Genomic DNA, 23558 nt, shown 5'->3' on the forward strand with positions numbered 1-23558 from the left:
TCTATTTTTCAAAAGCACACAAAAAAAGGTAAAGTCGATAAACAATGTTTCATTTTTTGTTGTTCATTTCACATGCAGAGTGAAAATGCAACAACATGGCTTGACACTGCCTGATCAATAACTGAGCAAAAACGCTGATTAAATTGTGTCCCTCGGCCCCTTCTCTATCCCCCATCTTCAAATGCCAACCTTTTTCCTAAGCTACACAGATAAGTCCAACAGCAAGAAAAGTTACATATCTCGACAAAATGGAACAAAACAAAATATCTCACAAAAATTAATATACAACTCAAACATAATCACACAAAAACATCACACAAAGTGCAATAAATAAAGGCAAAATAATAATGTCACATAACATGACACAGAACAACTGATGCAAGGTAATCTATGAGTTAATCCTAATCAGATAACACTACAAAACTGGGCAGCAGCATTTTTGATCATCTTGATTTAGAGTGTTTAAATATACACACATACAGTATATACTGTGTATATATATATATAGAAGTTCATCATGTACTGCCCTGATGAAACATATTTACTTGATATTCACATTTATTCCATATAAAATAATAGAATTTCCACAAATGATTTTGTTTTAAAGTTTACATGTTTTTTGTCTCCTCAAGCATCACTGTTTGAAATGTAAATATCTGTTATGCAGCTTCTTCAGGGCAAATTTTTTTTATATTCATGTTTTTAAATATTGGTTAAATATCGGACATTGGAATTGATAACCGAGGACAGATTGTTGTGAGACAGACTGCATTGGCTGGTGTTGTTAATGACACATCAGCGGAATGATGTCAAACGTTATTGAATGAAATGACAGATAAATGATCTGATGTGTTGACAACTGGAGAGCTCTCTCTCTCTCTCTCTCTCTCTCTCTCTCTCTCTCTCTCTCTCTCTCTCTCTCTCTTTCTCTCTCTCTCTCTCTCACTCACTCACTCACTCACTCACACTTATGTCACTTGTCAGCATGTCAATGGCTCGAGTGAACAATCACCTATCAGCCATCTCCCAGATCACCAGCATTCCAGTCACCATGAGTATTTCTACTTTTTATGAAAACAGAAATAACACATTTGAAAATGAAATTTTTGACCACAAATTATTACAAATCCTTTTCAAGTATTTCATCAAATATAGTGCAATAGGGAAGTTTCCTGAGTAACACCAGGCTAAAGTTTCATATTTGGGCCTTGCTTCCATATAAACAGCGATGGTGCAAAGGAGAGAAACTTTGCCGAACTGAAGGAGATATATCCTTGTGCATGACAATATGACAATAATGCCTAGCAACCTAGCCTGAGTGGGAGGTGCAATCTCAGAGTGTCATTAGGTGTGGAAGAGCCAAACGCTTTTTGGTGGATGATTTGTCAAGTACTGCACGAGAATAAGGTTCAAACCTAATGGGTGATAAACCACAGGTGCTGAAGATGGGGAAAACCCACCCTATACTAGGTTTGAAATAATCATTTTCAACATAGTTCTAAAAAGTTGGCAGAGTTAAAGTCTTATGCATTGACAGCATTGTGAACCCTTTCACTGAGGTAAAGTCATTATAACGCAGAACCCCATTCTAGCTGTAAAATCTGATTAGATGATCCATGTTTGAAGTCATGGTAATATGACCAATATGCACACATCAGTCGAGTTTAAATTAACTGTGGGACGTTGTTATAAAACATTAAAACTATTTACATTACTCATTGGAAGCACTGTTTATTGATTGTTTAATTGCTTATTAAAAGGTGAGGCAAATCATTTTTATTAGGTGAAGCAAACCATAATGTGTTTCTTCAGTTTTTCTGCTTCATTGCACTTGTGCCATAAAACAGTTTAGGCATCAGAGACCGTAAATCACAGAGCCCACTTTTTTCTGAAAAAAATTTGACATGTATCTAGAGACCTCTTAAGTCCATGTATCTAAAGTCATCAAAATATATGATCATATATTGTTTCACAGATATAAGAGAGTTTCTTCAACTTTAGGCAATTTTATATCACAGGGGCTGACTATTATTACAACTAACAGATTTTACTAAAAGAAAAGACAACTTTTTATTTTTCTAATATAAAGATCATATTAAACTATCTTGGAAACTCTGTACTGTGCTGTCATATTTCAAAACCCTTATACTTTTATATTTGCCTTAAACCATGATTTTTAATCAATACAAATATGAATTACAACATACAAGATACAGTATAACTTACCGAAATATATTGTGTCATGTAATCGCTCAATCAGTCTTTCAACCATGGAAAGACAATAAAACAGCTTGTAAACAATGTCACGTAACATTACATTTACCTCAGAAATGCCATTCCATGTCCATAGCTTGATAATTAGCTAGAAAAAAAAATTCTAGAAAGGGACATGTTACTAAATGACATCTACAATCTAACTGAATCTACAACAGAATTTAATCGAAAGCTTGTAAATTGAAATTGAATTAAAGTTCACAAGGTCAGAAATGCCCATAATTGAATAGTTGAATCGATATGAAACACAATAGCTAACTGTCCTACATCTTTGGTGACACTTTATTTCACTTTAGACATTCTACCAATTATCTTTGCATCTACATGTCAACTACATGGCATCTACATGTACATGTTACTTATAGTTAGTAAAATGTCTAAAGTGGATTATCTTTTTAACAAAGTCCAAACTTGTTAAACAGACAACAGGTCAATTATGGTATTTTTCTCTACTTGTGCTTGGATTGCTGCTTACAGCCATATTTAATACATGTAATTATTTAATGAACATTAAGTGTCTCATCAAAATACAGTACCATTTTTTTACAAAAGCACATTCATTACCCCTGCCTACATACAGTAATCCTCTCTCTTTCTCTCTGTCTTCTGTTATTCAGCACTCCCTTACTCCTGTCTCTTTTGCCTCCTAAAGCACTGTGGGGGTTTCCTAAGCTTCTCTGTGGCTCTGCAACCCACAGAATGAATTGAGAATATGCAAAACACTTACATAACAATTTTAAATTATTAACGTCTTTATGTGGTTAAAACAGAGCATCAGAGGTAGCAATGCCTTATGTAAGATCTTATATTATTAAAAAAAAGACATGCTTCATGGGTGTGTAGATATGTGTGAGCGTGCTCCAAGTATGGCTTCATAATTGCTAAGAAACCGATCTATTTATAGTTTAGCAACCCACAATACTGACATCATCTAAACTTAAAAGGGTAGAGCAAAAAATGTAAGTTAACTGGCACACTCTGTTTCATAACAATAGAGATGGCCTCAGTTCCTTTAACTTCAGACTATAAAATTATTTAATGAAAAATGATCTGACGAAACCATCTAATTATATACTAGTTTCAGGGACACTCAGACTCTCAAGGCTCTGTTATTTATGTAGGACAGGTAAACTGTCTGTTTCTGTGCAAACATGAGAGTCAACATGAAAGGGACTTTAAAATTATGCACAGGCTACTGATAAACACTTGCCTAGCATTTCATCCCAGAACTAGCTGTAAATGACGGGCAATGATGCTGAACAGCCTGAAATTCCCCATGACGTAGTATGACGTAGACCAATGACAAAGCCAGTGAGCTTCATAACAAAGATGTACAATACCACTTTCTTTTCAATGCAACATGAAAACCAGTCGTAAAAGCCCAAAAAAAAAATTATTTATGTTGGTAAAATAGGCTATTATTTTATATTAAATTATAATTATTCCAATGTAACAAATAAAATACTCATGTAAAATAAAAATACAAATATGCAAAATTATGTAAAAAAGTTTTTAAAAGGTTTAGTATCATTTCTCTTTTGTTTGTCGTTTATTAACAGTAATACAAAAACGCTGAATTATTTATGAACTTTTACTTATTAAGCAAGACTGCTATTTAGCTAAACTTCTAGCAAAGGTCACATAATCCTGCTACTTTTACTCTTGATTTTTTCCGACTGTCTGTGATTGTTGTGTTCTATGTTAAAAGAAGTGGAGGAAGAAATACTTCCTTTTCCTAACAATGTCTCGTTTCCTTTTATCACCTCTCTTTATCCAAGAATTCTTGGATACAGATTTTTTCAAGATATATACATAATAAAAATCAAACTTTCATATCAATACTGTTAGGTGAGGATCGACACTCAAAGGAAATGTCAAGATCATTGAAAAGTATTGGTATTTTCAGATCAATCTGTCCACTAAACAGTGACTCTGTATGGATGAGGAAAAGTGGATGGATGCAGAAACTTGCTCAACTTAACTTATAATCAAATAGCAACAATTTCCCCCTGGGACAATGAAGCCTGACCTGTGACCTTGTGATATGTGTGAGTCCATAATGTCATGTTCAGATTTACCCTTTTCTTGAACATATGGCACAAGAGGACACTGACAGATTAGTGATATGTGCAGAATGTGGATGTGACAGAATATGTGGTGAGGATGTGCTTAGACACATAGCATAAAAATAGCACATTTGGCTAAAAACAGAGGCCATCTTTTGGAGATTAAAGCATAACCAATAAAACCTTTTTTAAGCTAAGTCGATAGTAGTAAAGGAAGAGAAAGATTCCACTGTGACCTGACATATTCAAACAAATCAAGCCTGACATATTCCACAGCACCAAGCTGCCTGACTCCTGTATCTACGTCACTGAGGTTCAAGGCAAGATGTTGATCGACTGCATTCAGCAGGGGAGCAAAGATGGAAATGTACAGGGGAAAAAATGCAGTCAGTCATACAAACACACAAAGAGTCAAGGTCTAGAACCTATCATGAACAATGTGTGAGTTTGGTTTGGTAAATTGATCAAGGCCACCAGGGACTGGCCTTAAAAGATTTCATCAAGAAATTTTAACAAGACATTTTTACAACAAGAAATCCGAGATGAAAAAATACGAGTATGTGTCCTCCAATGCGATAGAAAAGCAATGGCATTTCTCCTCTCTTTTACTAAATGCTCTATCTCTTTTTTAGTATGTAGTGATGTGGGAAACTGTTTCTTCAATGGGTAGTCACCCAGAGAAAGCCTTTATTAGCAAACCTGGCAAACATAATAAATCAAATAGCTTGTTTAAACGTACAGTATGGCATTTTTCGCCACTAGGGGTCGCTAACCTATTTACAATAACAAAGGCGTAGATTGATGACGCAACATTTGCTAAGAATTATGGATCTTGTCGTCAACGTCAAGCCGACCGATCTAATAATGTTTATGGATGACTGAATACATCGATGCTTTTATCATGACTGTGATATAAAGCAGTTCGGGATTGCTAAGAGACAGCTATTAGCTCCAAACGCGACGCGAGTCCCGCGGATATAAAAGGAATATGGACATTTCATTCTACCGAACTACACGCAGAATTACTACTCGCAGGTCAGTTTATTAGACAAATGAAACTTGTGAGGTAACGCAGCGCTGTTTCACTTGGTCTAACATTACACTAGCACACTAAACTGCATTTGAATGTGTTGAAATGTATGTGTTAGTCTGTCTGTATGAGACTAGCAGTAAACTAGATCAACATTAGAATAACATACAGATCATATTCTGACATTTTATCATTGTTGAACTATAAAACATTGATTAGTTTTATGTAAATGTGCTCACCTGTTTAATAAAGTGCATGTGAGCGGTCGAAGTCTCAGACGTGGAGCTATCGTTTATATACTGTCTATGGGAGCTCTCGGCATCTCGAAAACACCGTGCTGATATTGATTCTCGTTTTAGTTCTCCTTTTTTTATCCAAAGTCTGCTTGCCATGGTCCATAATGTTTAAACGAAACAACAACAGCGTGCAAATAGACATTGCGAACTACAAAGTTGTCCGCGTCAGTCGCTTTGGTTACTATCAGATGGCTCTGGTTCATAGCTCTGGTTGCCATGGCAGTACGAGCGGAAACCAGGGACAACGCGGATATGATGGCATTGGCTGCGACAAAACGGAAATAAAGAAACGGGACGTTTCTCGAATTAAATTACAAATTTCTCCTGGTTTGAAAGTTGTTGGAAACAGTCGGGATATTGTAAGTACACAACTAAAAAAAATATATAACATAGATATAGTGATTTTTGCTATTTTTAAAGCAAAAAAGTTACATATTGTGCCTTTAAAGGGGTGGTAAAACACGATTTCACTTTTCTAACTTTAGTTAGGTGTGTAATGTTGCTGTTTGAGCATAAACAACATCTGCAAAGTTACAACTTTCAAAGTTTAAAGCAAAGGGAGATATTTGCTTTTAAAGAAATCAATTTCTAAGAATCTTAAAAAAACATACCTTTCTGAAACGTCCTTTAACAGCCGTTCTTGAACAGGTTCTGCTCGATCCTCTCCACTAACATTCTCTGGGTCTGATTCGGGCTCAAACTGGTACGGCAATATTGACGCCATTGTTTACTGAAGCACAAACTACCGGTAAAGATAAGGGGGCGTGACGTTTCCAAACAACGTGCACTTGGCGGTTAGCGAATCACAACACACTGGGCCAGCTAACCAATCTGAGCCCATTGCTTATTTTGAAGGGGGGGCTTCATAGAACCCGGAAATCATCCGGCCGTTTTTACAAGGAGGGACAGAGCAGTGTAGAATAATGGTTAAATATGTGAAAAATAATGTGAATTTTTTAAAACGAAGCATGAACACGTTACAGTGCACCCCACAAACACAATCAAGCCTTCGAAAAAAGGTGTATTACCACCTCTTTAAGCACTAACAGATGCTGTAAATTATTGCCAGACACAGTTAAATGGTTAGTTCACCCAGAAATGAAAATTCTGTCAGTAATTACTCACCCTCATGTTGTTCCAACCCCGTAAGACTTTTGTTCATCTTCGGAACACAAATTAAGAAATATTTGATGAAATCTGAGAGCTGGCCACTCCTTCATAGGCTGCTACGTAATTGATATATGACAGTGCAGAAAAGTTAGTAAAGACATCGTTAAAATAGTCCAAGTGACTACAGTGGCTCAATCTTAAGTTTATCAAGCAACAAGAATACTTTTTGTGCGAAAAAAATAAATAAAAAATAACAACTTTATTAAACTATTCATTTTCTTCTGTGTGGGCCTCTGAGTGAGTTCACATAGTGTAACAGCGCAGCGCTTCTGGGTTGTACATCAGAACGTAGGCTCACTATTGGCTGACGCTGGTCATGTGTGTGATGCTGGCCAATAGTGAGCCTACGTTCTGACGTACAACCTAGAAGCACTGCCTTCTTACACTACGTGAACTCACTCAGAGGCCCACACAGAAGTACAAAAAGTATTCTCGTCATCTGATAAACTTAAGGTTGAGCAACTGTAGTCACAGACTGTTTTAACAATGTCTTTTTAACGAGTTATCGTTTTAACGATAACTTTTCTGGGCTGGCAGATATCAATTACCTAGCAGCCTTTGAAGAAGTGAGCCAGCTCTCAGATTTCATAAAAAATATCTTTGTGTTCTGAAGATGAACGAAAGTCTTACAGGGTTGGAACAACATGAGGGTGATTAATTACTGACAGAATTTTCATTTTTGAGTGAACAAACACTTTTACATTTGTAAATCCTTTTTTCTTTCAGTTTCTACCATCAGAATCCAAAGGAAAAGTGACAATCCTAAAGTAAATGTGTTCATCAAGTCTTAAAGACAAATGTCAAACATATCACATGTTTGTGACACTGTTACGTGTCTCGCTCATGTGAGCTGAAACACGATGATAGAACGACAGAAGGCCTGTATTCTGACAAAAGTAAAACATATCTTGATGTTATTAATTTATTTACTTAGTAAGTGTTAAAGTGACAAGGAGGTACTGAGGCAACAGAAGGTATTGAAATCATCAATGACGTGTTTGCCTTGGAGCATTACTGTAATTCTGTGTCTGATTAAGACTGTTTAAGGGAACAGATGCCAATGTCTTAACACCTTGCCATTTCAATCCTCTAATAAGAACTCAGAAAAGCAAACAGATGAAAAGAGAAAAATGGAAAGGAGAAAAAGAAGCAAGAGGAGAATCAGAAATGAGAGAAAAGGATACAAAAGACGAGAGATGAGGAAAAGTAAGATGAGATATGAGAGAAAAGGAGAAAAGAAGAGAGGAGATGACAAGAGAATAGACACAATGCGAGGTGAGACGAAGAGTCGAGAGGAGAGGAGAAGAGATGCGAGATGATGAAATGAAAAGAGAGGAAAGGAGAGAAGAAAAGTAGAATGAGAAATGAGAGGATAAAAAGTGAGACAAGTGGTTAGAAGTAAGAAGTAAGGAGACAGGAGAAGAAACAAGAGAAGGAGAAATGACAGAAGACAAGACGAGAATAGAGGAGAGGAGAGGAGAGGAGAGGAGAGGAGAGGAGAGGAGAGGAGAGGAGAGGAGAGGAGAGGAGAGGAGAGGAGAGGAGAGGAGAGGAGAGGAGAGGAGAGGAGAGGAGAGGAGAGGAGAGGAGAGGAGAGGAGAGGAGAGGAGAGGAGCAAAGAGAGAAAGATGATTGCGTGGGCTGCCTGCTCCTCTTACACAGCCATCCAATAATATTGGCTAATTGCATGATTTCTTCAGCTTCTCCAGCCTCTCATCATGAGTGGGAGTCAAAGGCCTCATTGGTGGAGTATATAGCTGCTGACAGAATAACTTGTACTGATTCTCTCTCTCTCCCTCCCTTTCTTATTCCTCTCTCCTGCGTTGGTTTCTGTAGCAGCGGTCCCTCTGAGACAGGTTTCCCCAGAATCCACGTAAAGAGGTATCTCTACCCACGCTGCAGAGTCAGGAACATCTCATTTGGAGCTTACTTCAGTGCTGCCTCATGCACACGCGCACACACCACACACCCGCAAAGCCCTCATGCTTTTTCCTCTGGTTCTCTTTTATTAAACACTAGCTCTATTTCTCCCTCTCTCTCTCTCGTCATCCTACACTCTTTCACGCAGGAAACAGGGGAACCTGCGTGGGCGGCAGCGTCTCTCCCTGTCACTGAAGCCTCAGGCCCCGTTGACAAATGAGACGCTGGGGCCTTTCGACTGAGCGTGGGTGAGAGCGGGGATTCTTTATCTGCACTGGAGGATCTCTCTCTCACACACACAAATAAAAACCAGAGAGCCCCGTGACCGCTACCCACTTGATTGCAACAGGGACAGAACAGGTCACAAGCAGGTATTAAGACACATGTCGAGTTCCTCTGGCAGTTTAGCCGCTGCACCATGTCCAAATTTGATTAAAGAGTAAACTCACTGGTATTCTTCAGCTAAATGCTGAGCCATTTGGAAAGCTGTGGGGTCACGATCTGCCGCCATCACCATTACATCAGGAACCGACAGCAGGATGGCCTTCGAGTGACCTCCGGCCCCAAAGGTCAAGTCCAGGACAACCTGTTGAAATACAAAAACAGACCAGCAAGAGAAAAGTAAAATATTTTATTCATGATGAAAACTACTTTCGGATTGAACAAAGCTACTTAATGTTCAACCAAACATTGATTTTGCTCTAAGTATGATGCCACTGTCCATAAAGTTTGTCGCTACTTTTCAAAGAGGAAACACATTTGCGCATTCTACCTCTTTTTCTTCCCTATAAACACGCACACTCACACTAGAGACACTATCCTGTGTTCTCACTCAAAAGTCAATGCATGAGTCATCATTTCTCTTGTTGAAAGCGTCTCAGTGGTTTCTTAGAGCCACAGTAGCAGCTACACCTCGGGTCCATTTCCCAGAGCCATCCACCCACACGTCATACCCTAAACAGTACGAATCCATCCTTAATAGCACTGATACAAAAATGTTATCATTAAAATGCCTGATAATCTCACCAAAATCACTGATTCATTCACATATTTCACTCAGAAACTTGTGTGAAGAAGAATCTTTTGGGGTCAGAACGTTCAAGGTTTTTTTTTGTTGGTTTTCCACCATTTTGTTTACCATTCTTTCACTTTGGTTATTGGTCTGAGAAGCCTAGAGTAGGGGTTCTCAAAGTGGGGTCCATGCCCCATAGCCAGGGGGTCCGCAAAATAAACGTTGGGCCCTATGGTTCCCACAATGCAGAAAACACGTACGGAATCGCCGAATTCAGTCATAAAAATGGAATTTACAGTATAACGTAATGTCACAGAATTTGGCCAATTTGGGATGAATATATCAAAAGTAGGACTGTACACTTAAACATATTACATTAAATATTAAAGCCCAAAAGACTACTATTTAAATATGAAGTCTGCATGTCTCTGTGAATGGGTGCTGCAGGCAAGCAGTTTGATCTGTTCACATACTCAAGCACGAGAGATGCTCGTGGCGTTTTTAGCGTCTGCATTCTCACTATATGAAGACATGAACTTAATCTCCAGAGCTGCTCTGAGAGTCACTTAACCAGCATTTTACCATTTAGTTTGACAAAACTATCGTCATCATATCATATGTACACAAGACACTGAAAGGTCTTCACGACAACCAGATAAACTAACAGTTCTCTTTAACAAAGAAGTTATAACAGAAATATATTACTATTGTACAGAGGAATGTACTTCTCACAGTAATAATAATAGTAGTAATAATAAAAGTATTATTAATCACACATTTTGCTTCCAATAATCACACATTTTTTCTTCCGTAAACCTCTGTTGTGCAACACTTTGCTAAAAAATAAAAGGAACTGTTTCATTTTCACTTTAAAAGATTAGCCTTCATTTCATTGCCGCATATTTTGATAATAAATTTGTATTAAAACAAAAAAAATTTACATTTCATAGTGCTCTGTTTTTGCAAACATAAAAAAAAAAAATTGTTTAAGTTAGATTAATTCAATTGATTAGACATGCTTCTTGGGTAAAAAAAAAATATGGCCCTAAAATTCAGATTTCTTAAAGATTATATATATTATTAGGCTATATATATATATATATATATATATATATATATATATAGGCTCATAAATGGGATTTACAACAACAGTCTCGAAATGTCCCGTTCACACAGCAACTTACACTAACGTCTCGAAAACTGTCTGTATGAACGTGCAACAAGAGTCAAGCCTGTATTCTCTTAACAGTAACCATACACATACACACACACACACACACATATGCACATATATATATTTTATATATATATATATATATATATATATAATATATATATATATATATATATATATATATATATATATATATATTTTTTTTTTTTTTTTTTTTTTTTTTTACAATATTTTATACATTTATATTTTATACATTAAATGTAATTTGTATTTTTGAGATTTATTAAAGACATAGCTCACCCAAGAATGAACACTGTCATCATTTATGCACCTTCAGGTATTTCATAACTTGTCTGGCCACAAAATGAAAGTAATGTTGACCAGAGCTATAAAGTAAGATTTTCAAGGCAAGATTTTCATTCAACAACAAAATTCCAGTCTATTCTAGACACAAAACTGTTGTATGGCTCGAGAAGACTTGGGATATAGCATATTAGTCGTATTCGTATACTGACAGCTCCTGGTCATTGCTGGTTTGTTTGTAATGCAAAAAGCAGCTTCTTCAGAAAAAAATTCGGTAAAAATATTCTTATGCATAATTAAACTCATAGCTAAATATGAAACATTAGAAACACTGTGAATTCCATCAGAAATCTAAAACTACATTTGCTTCCTTGCTGGCATAAACAGGAAGTGTTTGTATTACAGCATGTGGGTTCTTTTTGTTCTTCCTTCATTCCACTGCACACTGATTAACTTGTGAGACAGAGACAACATGCTCTAAGGCAGACGCCATAGGCCTACAGTTCTACTCCACTGCTGGGCAGCACACCACAAAGACAGAGTAATTAGTAGCTTCTAATGGATACGTGTCATTAGTACTAGCTAGGAAAATATATCAGGGAGAGAAAGAGGGCCTGGCATCAGAATGTCACAAGGCACGATTTTCAATTTAATCTCATGCTAAGAATGAGAATTTTGGTTTCTGATCACCTCATGGGAGAGACGCCTGTGATAGTGCCTGAGTTCGTATGTGAGTCAGTCTCTTTTTCATTTTCAAGTTTGAACGTTCATCACCTTCCTATTTTATATTCCACTGCTTTACCACATTTATTTTTTTTACCATTTTCTTTTTATAGTTTTATCATTTACAAATGAAATAGCTGCAGATCAATACTTTTTGTGCACAATACCCTCAAGTACATGAGGTCAGAGCCTTTAAATAATGATCCACTATCAAGCTTTCGCTCTATGTGTCCATAGCAACCACAAAAATCTTCATCCTTCATGCTCTTCGGTCACGAAAAGCCACAAATTAACTTATGGTTCGGAAAGAATTAGATACTGTAAGAAAACTGGATTAAAGGAAGGACTACATGAGGAAATTGTTGCAATTGTAATTAATAAATCCAGTTTAATGACAGCAACTTAAGCTGATTCAATGTCCAATTTTACATTATTAAATAAAAGCAGTTTTGATTATTTTATGCAGACACTTGAATTTAACAAATAGCTGAAACATTTGACAAATAGCTGAAAGAGTGAATGAGACATTTTTAAATCATGTAATGGTTTAGAAGCACTTTCCCCTAGGATATAAAAAAATATTTCCTGGCACACAGGCATCACTCTGTTTTCTCTGATTCAATTTCTTCCTGTGTTTTAGAGCTAAATCATTATTCCTCAGCTGATGACTCACTTTCAGCCCTCAAATTCAACTGCCCCCTTTTGATACTGACAGGAACAACAACAACATATGCTCTTGTGTGGCTCTAGCATACCATAATATTATAGTGGACTTGCCATATCTTATTTCAACTGTAAAAACAAAAATTTCAGAGGTCTTGTGTCTGTGTATTAGAACTGCTCGTTCTTTTGGTTTACCAAAAGAAGCAAGAAGAAAGCTCCAGTTGGTTAAAATAGACCACCTCCACCCTGAAACATCAGTACAGAGATGGGGCTTTTTGGGGGCAATCGGCTTAGAGAGAAGGAGACTGAAGCATGCGGATCGATAGTGACGTTGGTGGAGAGGTGCGAGCGTGCATGAGCAGAACAGGAGGTCATCAATGGTGGAGGGGCGCGTCTCCCTCTCCCGTCTGAAAAACAGGCAGAGCTAAAGGGGAGGGAGAACAAGACGACACGATGAGTCACAACAACCAGCTTTAGTACGCCTGGTGTGCCATTCAATACCAGTGAGAGGTAGATACACAGAGAGCATGAAAACATGTAGATAAAGAAAAAATTCAAAACAAAACAGAAGCCCTGTGTTAGGTTGGCCTTTGCTGAAAGGGCTCCTGAGGCTTTTGACTGCATTTAGTCCCACTTCAGTATTATTTGGCATCTAATGAGCTCAATAGATAATCATTACAACACTTCATCATGCCTATTTCTGTGATTATCTTGGAAAAACAGAGCAATCAAACTACAGTAATAATGAATATGAAACTTTATTTTTTTTTAGCATTTAAATTTTCGTACATTTTCAAATATGTTCTCCAATCCCAGGTAATATGAAATATGAATACGGCCGCTCCGGGCCGGCAGCGGGCTCAGGGAAGGCAGCGGGCTCAGGGAAGGCAGCAGGCTCTGGGAAGGCCTCCGGGCCAGCAGCGGGCTCAGGGAAGGACTCTGGGCCGGGGGCTCTGGGAAGGCCTCCCTTCATCGGCAACGATCATGACTACCGGGAACTCTGACTTGGCGGCCATGACAGCTGGAAGCCTACAGTAGGCGGCCATGACAGCCATGACTTGTGCAGAGCCGCTCAATTGCAGTGCAAGATAGATGTAATACTCGAGTGTCCAGTTAAGGTCCCAAAACGGCATGAGTGAGCTGAGCGGTTCAGACAGCTCTCCCCGAAAGAATATCATCAGGCATTCCTTGCTTATGTTGCTCAAACTAGCCAACTCAAAATCCAGAGCATAATCCTCAATGCAGCGATCTCCTAGATGTGACACGTAATTCTCCCTGCTGGATCCATTATGGGTCGGTCATTCTGTCACGGGACGGGGGATTCAAAGACGGCAGGCAGAGATGAGGGATCAAAATGCAGGAAGATTTTAATGAAAATAAACAATCATAACATAAGTCAGGAACAAAATAACACTGAGAAAAACAAAGAAAACACGGGGAACTGGAGACACCTGCATGACATCAAACAAGGACCGACAGAGAACCAGAGAAAACAAGGGCTATTTAAACAGAGGGGTAAACGAGCTTAACAAGGACACAGGAAAGAACACAGAAACTAGACACAGAGAAACTACAACATAAAAGTCCCACAGAGCAAAAGACACAGAAGCAGATCTGACAATATAAAGATGCTTAATAATAATAATAATAATAAAAAAAGCTTTTCTTCTTTTAGGCTTACAGTATTTTTTTATTATTATTATTTCTAAAACAATGCTATGCCCTCACCATGTTTCTTTCTTTTTTTAATTCTGTCATCATTTACTCACCCTCTTTTCGTTCCAAACCCAAAAGGGGGAAAACATTATAGTTTTAAAGAAGTCTCAGAGATTTTTGTCCCTTCATTGGCAGTCTACGCAACTATCACTCAATTCATATAGATTAGTTTTATGATCTCTTTATGAACTTTTTGAAGCATCAAACTGGTAGTTGCGTGGACTGTCAATGGAGGGACAGAAATCTTTCAGGTTTCATTCAAAATATCTTCATCTGTGTTCTGAAGATGAACAAATGTATTTTTTGGGGGTGAACTAACCCTTTAAGTCTTCAATGTAAATCAATAACGTGAAATCACTAACAACTCTTTAAAAGAATAGTCCACACAAAAATGTGCCCGACCCTCATGTCATTCCATCCAAACCTGTATGAGTGTCTTTATTCTGTGGAACACAAAAGATGATATTTTGAAGAATGTTTTTTTTTTTTTTTTTTCATACAATGAAAATCAATAAGGGCCAGATTTACTAATAGTTTGCGGAAGCGCAAATCCTCTTTTGCCGTTAAAAACTACTGTCAGGATTTACTAAAGCGACGCAGTGATAAATTAGCACTGAAAAGGCGTGAACAGGGTTATTTTTGCGGCCGACCTTGTTGTATATGCATTTTAAGGAGTTTCTATTTCAGACACTAAATCTATGAGAGGAGAGTATATAAATTAATCATGCAAGGTGATTTACTAAGGTTTGCATTTGTCAATTTACTAGTTTTTGCGCCTACATTGATAGCTTTCAAGTACACTGTAATGTTGGATGGCTATAATTAATGTTTAGAATTGGGGGGAGGATCATTTTTATCCAGACATCAGTATCTATAATAGTATCAGTGATTCTGACCTTAATTCATAAAAAGATGCCATTAAACAAGTATTTAAAATAAACTGTCTTTATGTTGTCTCTACATTAATTTGGAGATTAACTGTGAAATTACGACATCATAAAATATATAAACTAATATAAACCTATACAAATTTAAGTGTTTTTTTTTTTATTTAAACAGAAAAAATGTGTGATTAATAAAGTTACATTTTTTAATCGATTGACAGCACTAAAAAGAATACACTTTTATACATAAATGATTAAATAAAAATCGAACCCTGGTGCACTTGCGTTCATCTTTTTTTATGTCATCACAAACATTTGGTGCTATTATGTGCAGCTGAGTAAACTACACTTGGGTTTACTGTATGTCTGTCGCATAAGGTGGATTTTTGCTGCTAGCAAACAGATTTAATTGAAGAGACAGTTGCCATTCATTTGCCGCCCTGACTGCACTCGCTATGCACTGCACAGGTTAACTTTACTTCCTGAAAATATACGCACCTGAGTCCGTGTTACTTTCACATTCACGCGAATCGTGCCACAGTTGGAGTGCAACCAATCTCAGACCATCTCCATCAGGTAGTCTCGGGTTCGATACCCCGGTGCACACCAGGGTCCGCATGACCGCTTTCACAATACCAATTTTTCATGCGAACCGTGCCCAGTTCCGAACTAAACTGCCAGTTTGAAAATGCCTTAAAAAGACCACTGACTACTTACAAGCTTCAATGGCTGAGATTGGAAAGCATACAACAGTCTTTGGCTGGCATGTGGGAGACTCTGAAGCAAGCTAGAATAAGGTTCTATAGACTGATAAGACCAAAATTTTGGTTTTTGCCACCAGACTTAACTTCACGTTTGGCATAAAAATCATCAGAAACACACCATCCCTATGGTGAAACATAATGGTGGGAGCCACACACTGTGGGAACGTTTCCCTCCAACAGGTCCTGGAAGGCTTGAGATGGTAGTGGGTAAAAAAAAAAAAAAATGCAGCGATATACAGGGAAATCCTGAAGGAAAACCTGAAGACACCTGCAACTTGAGAGAAGATGATCTGCCAACTCTTTACAGGATTAAAATGTAGAGGGGCTTACTCAGAGTCCACAATCCAAATGAGAATTCATTGGTGGACACGTTTTCAAAACAATCTTCATGATATCTGACTGAGCTTGAGCAATTCTGCAAAGAAGAATGGAGATAAATTTAAGTGGTCAGATGTGCAAAGCTGTTCCACATAGGGTCAGTGCTGTAATTGTAACCAATTCCTAAACAGTGACAAGGAGGACATGAACACATATACATTTTGACCAATTTGTTGTGACTGATAGAAAAAGAATTTCGGCTGTCGAAAAAAATAGCTAAATTAATCCACTCTGTTTCAATGTTTTAGGGATAAACACTTTTTAATAGGCAGTGTGTAGGAAAAAGGTGAAAATAGAAATTGGCCTAAAAAACTGACCCTCTCGTGCGCAGTGATGGATTAGACGTGTTGTCGGAGTGCTCCGTGATATCTCCTTAATTTTACTTTCATATCATTGCACTTTAACTTTATTTTACGCTGGCTTGCCCTTAAAACTGTGCTGTAGCCTGTCGGAAGTGGGTTTATGTCAACATGCCTAAGAAAGAAGATAGTCAGAGGGATACATCCAAGACGAGTTTGTCGGCTGCTAGCAACGATGCGATATTAGCTAGTATTGCTAACCACGGGGCTGAACTCGCAAAAATCACCTCTCTCGTAGATGGCATAAAGAAATCTCTGGAGGACCGCCTCGACGAAATTGAAGTAACGCTATCATCGCTTCAGAAAAAAACCCATGAAACTGAGCGCCGCTTTGATGATTTCGACGAAGCCATGTCAGCCAACGACAGCAGCATAACAGCTCTGGAAGCTATGTGCAACGAGCTACAGGTGGCTAACGGTCTCCTCAGGACGAAAGTGAACGACTTGGAGGGCCGCTCCCGCAGACTCAATGTCAAGATTGTGGGCATTAAAGAAGAGGAAGAGAAAGGCAGCCCTACTGACTTTGTTTCTAAGCTGATCCCAGAGTTACTCGGCCAAGACAACTTTAGCAGACCGGTAAAATTAGGCCGGGCCCACCGTAGCCTGAGACCGAAGCCTCAACCTAATGAGCGGCCACGGATCATCATCGCCAAGGTCCACAACGTTTGGGATGTGATCGACACACTGCGACTCAGCCGTCAACAAGCACCCCTTGTGAGAGTCTCCATTTTCCCCGACTATACGGCGGAGGTCTCGGCACAGCGGCAAGCCTATACAAGCGTAAGGAAGCAGCTAACCGAAGCAGGTGCTAAATGTTCCCTGCGTTTTCCAGCCAAGCTCCATGTCGACTACAACAACACATCGAAGATGTTTGTGTCACCAGCTGATGCTGAACGGTTTGCCAAATCTTTAGGCCCAGCGAATGACTCTTAAATCCTATTACTATCATTGTGTATATACACAATATATATATATTTTTCTTTTCGGTTTGGATATTTTCCTATCCAGCATTTTGATAAAGGTTCAGGTCTAACTATTATTTTCAGTTGGTCGTTGACGCAGCATAAAGTAACGTTATGTGTTTAAATAGCGTTTCACACAGTGTGCTTTCTCGGGCACACAAATCTTGCACTGGGACAATTTCATTTTTTACCCTTGGTTTTTTATCAATACTGATTGAAACTTCTAGCTATGCGTTTTAATTTATGCGTTTACCTTTTCATACATACACGCACTTCCCTACGGTATTTTCTCCTTATTTCCTTAAGTTTGTTGTTTTATATGCAGCACCATTTATACTCTCCCACTTGCTATCTATATCTCACCAAGCGTGTGTTCTGAATATCGCTTACACTGAGTACTTCTTGAGGGTGCAATTTAAACATTTGTTAATGTGTTGGAGATGCGCACGGGGCCCTGTGGTAATTGGGCTTTTCTGTGTGTAAATTGGCTGGCTCTGTTACCCGGCAGCCTCCTTGTTAGCTAGTGGGATGTACCGCTTAGTTCTTTTAGCGGGGTTTAGTTTTGTGGGTTCTTTTATTTGTTTTTCTTCATTTCTTTTTTTGTCATGTCGCGTGTCAAACTTCACCTTATGTTCCTCCGCATAGATCTATGTCATTTACTCACTTAGGTCAGGGATGAGCCACATTACTTTTACTTCTTGGAATTGTAGGGGTATGGGCAGGGCTCTTAAACGAGGTAAAGTATTCTCTCATTTGAAGTCCCTGTCATCTGATATTGTATTTTTGCAGGAGACCCATATCCAACCTTCAGAGCAGAGGCGCTTAAAGGGTAACTAAACCCCTGGTCAGAGCCTGACTCCACCCACTGGCAAATTTGAAAAATGCTAGAAAAGTAGGCAGAGCCCAGTGGAGAGGGGGCGTGCATCTGAGACGTATCTCTTTGCAGGCAAGGGCGTGGTTAGCTGGTACCCTCTGACATCACCGGCCACCATAACTTCCAATAGGAAAATTCAACTGCAGTAGCCACTGTTCAACCTGAAGAGGGCAGCACTCAGACGTTTTTACACCATATTTTGTAAAATTAAAACACTTTAAACACAAATGTCAAAAAAATTACTTGCATCAATGAACAGCACTAATAAAGCCCCATTCTTACAGATCATTAACTAAAAAAAGTTGGTTTAGGGTTTAGTTACCCTTTAAGATCTGCATGGGTGTCACAGGTGTACCAGTCCACCTTTTCCTCCAAGGCGAGGGGGGTTGCCATTCTTGTTCGCAGAACCATCCCATTTGTATTCAAATCGCAGACTACCGATCCAGGTGGGAGGTTCATACTTGTCATGGGTATGGTTAACTCAGTCCCTTTAGTTCTTTTAAACATTTACGCCCCAAATTTCGATAACCCTGATTTTTTCTGTAAAATATTCAACCTTGTCACAGAATACAATGATTACAACATAATTATCGGCGGTGACTTAAATTGCTATTTTAATCCGCTATTGGATAGGTCCTCCTCGTCCGTGGCTCCATTATTGAAATCTGTCTCTGTTCTCAATGACCTTGCAAATTATCTGGACTTGGTTGACATATGGAGGCACCAGCATCCCTTAGAAAATAAATTTTCTTTTTTCTCCCCCGTGCATGGCAGTTTCACAAGAATTGATTATATGCTGGTTGACTCTAGACTTATTTCGAATGTAATAAGCTCAACTTACTATAGTATCTTAATTTCCGACCATGCACTCTCATTGGTGATTGACTTCAAACTTTATGCCCCTCAATATAGTTGGTAATTCAACCCCACACTATATTTAGACGACACGTTCAGTGGCTATATATCAACCAAGATTGCAGATTTTCTGCTCATTAATGACAATGGCACTGTCTCTGACTCTACTTTGTGGGAGTCGTTTAAAGCCGTGATAAGAGGGCACATCATTTCGTATCAGTCGTCTCGCAAAAGGGCCAGGCTCAGGCTTCACACTGATATTGAGGCTGAACTAGCTGAACTGGAGGTGTATTACTGAAACACAGGTTCTGAAGACACACTTAGCTCTATTTTGAAAGTGAAATATGAATACAACCATATTCTCGGTGAGCAGGTTGGGAACTATATTCGTAAACTAAAGCAGAAACACTTTGAGCTGGGTGAGAAGGCCGATAAATTGCTCGCTAGGCAGTTGAAGGGCGTCATATCCGAAAGGGCAATACATAAAATTTCTTCCTCCACTGGTCAACTGCTAACTGATCACAAGCAGATTAATGACAGATTTTTTAGTTTTTACAGCCAGCTATATATTTCCAGATCTACTGCCACGGATACAGACATTTCCAATTTTCTCCATACTTTAGACATTCCAGTCCTTTCTGAGTCCGCAAGAATAGAATTGGAATCTGAACTTACACTGGAGGAGATCAGAAATGCTATTCGTTCTTTTCCCGGTGGCAAAGCATGGGGTCCAGATGGATTTGGGATAGAATTTTACAAGACGCACATTGACGTTATCGCCCCCCTCCTGCTTCGGATGGTCAATTGTTCAGTGAAAAAGGGTATTTTCCCTCATACTCTCTACGACGCCCATATCTGTGTCCTCTTAAAAAAGGACAGAGACGAAACAAATGTCTCTTCGTATCGACCCCCATCTCTGCTCAAATCTGACCAAAAAATTATAGTTAACGTCCTGTCCAACCGGTTAAACAAATATATTGGCACTTTAATTCATCCTGATCAATCAGGTTTCATCCCCAATAGATTTTCCTTCTCAAACACGAGGTGCTTGCTTAATTTAATGTATTCAACTAAATTGCCCCACTCTGCTGTGATCTCACTTGATGCCCAGCAGGCCTTTGACCATGTGGAGTGGAAATACATGTTCGCTGCTCTTGACAAATTTGGGTTTGGGTAGAAATTTATGAATATATTAAAAATGCTGTATGCTGGTCCCCAATCTTCTGTTCTAACCAACCACGAAAGATCCCCCCCCATTCCCGTTGCATCGCGGCACCAGGCAGGGCTGCTGCCTCTCCCCAATGCTTTTTGCTATAGCTCTTGAGCCGCTGGTCATAGCCATTAGAGCCAACCCCCAAATCTCTGGTATAAGGTGCGGCACATCCGAGTGCACCATCGGTCTGTACGCAGATGATATAATTCTGACCCTTTCAGATGTAAAAACATCCCTTTCACCCCTCTTAATCTGATAGATGGCTTTGGACGATTCTCTGGATTTACTATAAACTATGAGAAATCTGTTTTTATGCCTCTATCTAATGGTCTTGACTCCAGTTTTCTTCTCAATCTCCCCTTCAGAGTCTCCCACGACCACTTTTCCTACCTGGGGATTAACATCCCCAGAAATCCAAAACTTCTCTTTAAACTGAACTATGTGGATCTGATTGGCAGACTCAAATGTATGATAGATAAATGGAAACTTCTCCTCCTCTCATTGATTGGCCGTGTCAACATTGTTAAAATGGTCGTGCTCCCTAAATTTACTTATTTCAGAATGTGCCCATCTTCCTCACTTCTTCCTTCTTCAAGACGTTAGACTCTATTATCTTGCCCTTCCTCTGGGCCTCCAAGCCCGCCCGTATTTCAAAGGCCCACTTACAGAAGCCCACTGAGGAGGGTGGTTTAGGCCTGCCTGTCTTTCGGCATTACTACTGGGCCTGTAACGCCAGAGCATGGGTTTTTTGGAATCACTCCACGGCTGGGGGTTCAGAGGTGGGTGGACCCGGCCCTAGATGGCCTGAGATTGAGCTTAGTAATGCTGTGTCACTTACTGGTGCTTCCTTGTCAGCCATTCTATTCTCAAACCTGATATTAAAATTAAATCGCTACGCAATAATTTCTTACTCTGCAACTCGATTAAAATTCTAAAGCAAATCAAGGTAATTGTGAACCTCCCAGGAAAGTCAATTCATGCCCCCATATGTCAGAACCCCTGTTTCAAGCCTGGTTTAAAGGGATGCTGTTTTTATGCAATAGTCAAATAAAGGGTTAACTACTATCAGGGATCTCTATATTGATAATCACTTTGCATCTTTTGCCCAGCTCCAGGGTAAATTCAAACTCCCTACTAATACATTTTTTTGTTATCTACAAATTAGGAATTTTGTCAAGCATACTTCTTCTCGTCTAGAAGCGACCCCAATGCAACATGACTTTTTTGATATTTTGACTAGACCTCCCACCACCAAGCATTTGATCACTCGGTTTGTTAATCTCTTCGTTGTGGCAACCCCCTCTCTCCATATTAAAGAGGCGTGGATCAAGGACACCGGAGAAGATATATCTGACGAGCTATGGGCGATAGGGTTAGACAGGATAAAACCATGCTCTATTAATGCTCGACTTCAGCTTATTCAGTTTAAAGTAGTTCATAGGTTGCACTACTCCAAGACTAGACTGAACAATTTTTTTCCTGCTGTTTCCCCCACTTGTGATAAATGCAAATCAGCTAATGGAACTCTTGGGCATCTTTTCTGGTCCTGTTCTAAGCTCACAAGATTCTGGGTTGACATTTTTAGTTTGTACAGTACTGTTTATAATAGACAACTGGTTCCTGACTGTCTCTTAGTGATACTGGGCTGCTCCAACGGTTCATTGGCTCTTCCATCCGCTTTACAACAAGCCCTCATGTTTGGTATGACCATTGCAAAACAGGTTATCTTAAAGGAGTGGAAGTCAGCTTCCCCTCCTTGCTTCAAGAGGTGGCTTAATGATATGGTTTCCTGTTTACACCTTGAAGAAATTCGGTTTTTGATGTTGTTGAAACTTTTTCTTCGTCGAAGCAAGAAACCAGGAGATGTTGGGGATCACGTTCAAGAAGTTATTCATTGAGGACTTCACGTTGACGTGGCTGCAGTTCTTCCCAAATCTAACTAACGTAACTTTACATGGTTTCTTTATAGGCATTTCAGTGGGCTGTCCTTAAAAGTGCTGAACTTACACACAGCCTTTAGGGATGACAATAGAGGCAATTACCCCCAACTGGTATAAATGGTATAAACAACAAATGGTCATGAGAACTAAGACTTTGTAACATTCACACATAGTTCAACTCTTAGTAGAAAGATCAAAAACTAACAAAACCCCTTCAAAGGAAACTGTTAAATCTAATCAGTAAATGGATGCCCTCATGTTCACCTTGAATGCCCAATACAGTATAGTTCACCTTAGTTTTTTATATGATGTTATGTAAGGAAGTAGGATCAGCAGATCTAAAACACATATGAAATAGATTCTTTAAATTTGTTATTCTTCAATGTGTAACTCGCAAGTTAAGTTCAAGAAGATCTGGGGCCCTTTCATAGAATATATCAGGAAGGATAGACCACAAACTGGGACCTAAATGCATTGAATTGTCTCTCTTTTAATTTTTTTTAATTTTTTTAAACTTTGGACAGTTATCCTTACAGAGACTTTGCCAATCCCCTTCAGCTCAGGCCTCCTTGACTCAATCTGTGTGAGTGGACGTTTTGAGACATCTGTTCACTGAACGGACATGTGTATTTATACTTTTTCCTTTCTATATAATGAGTAAGTGCTGGCTTTATGTGATTTTTTTATTTTTTTTTGGTTTTTGTTTGTGTGCCTTAATTGTCTGAGTTACTGCATTTTTTCTGTTTGTTTTGTATTATGTACGTAAAAAATCTGCATAAATAAAATTAAAAAAAAAAAAAAATTGACCCTCACCGCCGCTTCAGAGATTGTAGGGTTTTTTTCAAGCCATTGAGCCATAAAGTAATCTCTGCTCTTTGGCTTGGTTACAGTGCTGGAGTCATGAGCGGATGAGACAAGGGCGCAGTGTGCAACAATTGTGGGTTAAGTGCCTTCCTCCAGGGCAGAACAACAGGGACATCAG

The 23558-nt window shown here is 38.8% G+C and overlaps 1 protein-coding gene across 2 annotated transcripts in view; it reads right to left on the reverse strand.

Annotated features, from left to right (window-relative positions):
• The window catches only part of mettl15 (methyltransferase 15, mitochondrial 12S rRNA N4-cytidine), a 92946-nt gene that overhangs the window by 26652 nt on the left and 42736 nt on the right, over positions 1–23558 (reverse strand). For both annotated transcript variants that reach the window (XM_081356983.1, XM_081356982.1), the window contains one exon: positions 9206–9342. In XM_081356983.1, coding sequence (XP_081213109.1) covers positions 9206–9342 — 137 coding nt within the window. The remainder of the gene's footprint in view (positions 1–9205; positions 9343–23558) is intronic.

Source organism: Scardinius erythrophthalmus (assembly GCF_964197995.2).
Source record: "Scardinius erythrophthalmus genome assembly, chromosome: 2".
Classification (NCBI taxonomy): Eukaryota; Metazoa; Chordata; class Actinopteri; order Cypriniformes; family Leuciscidae; genus Scardinius; species Scardinius erythrophthalmus.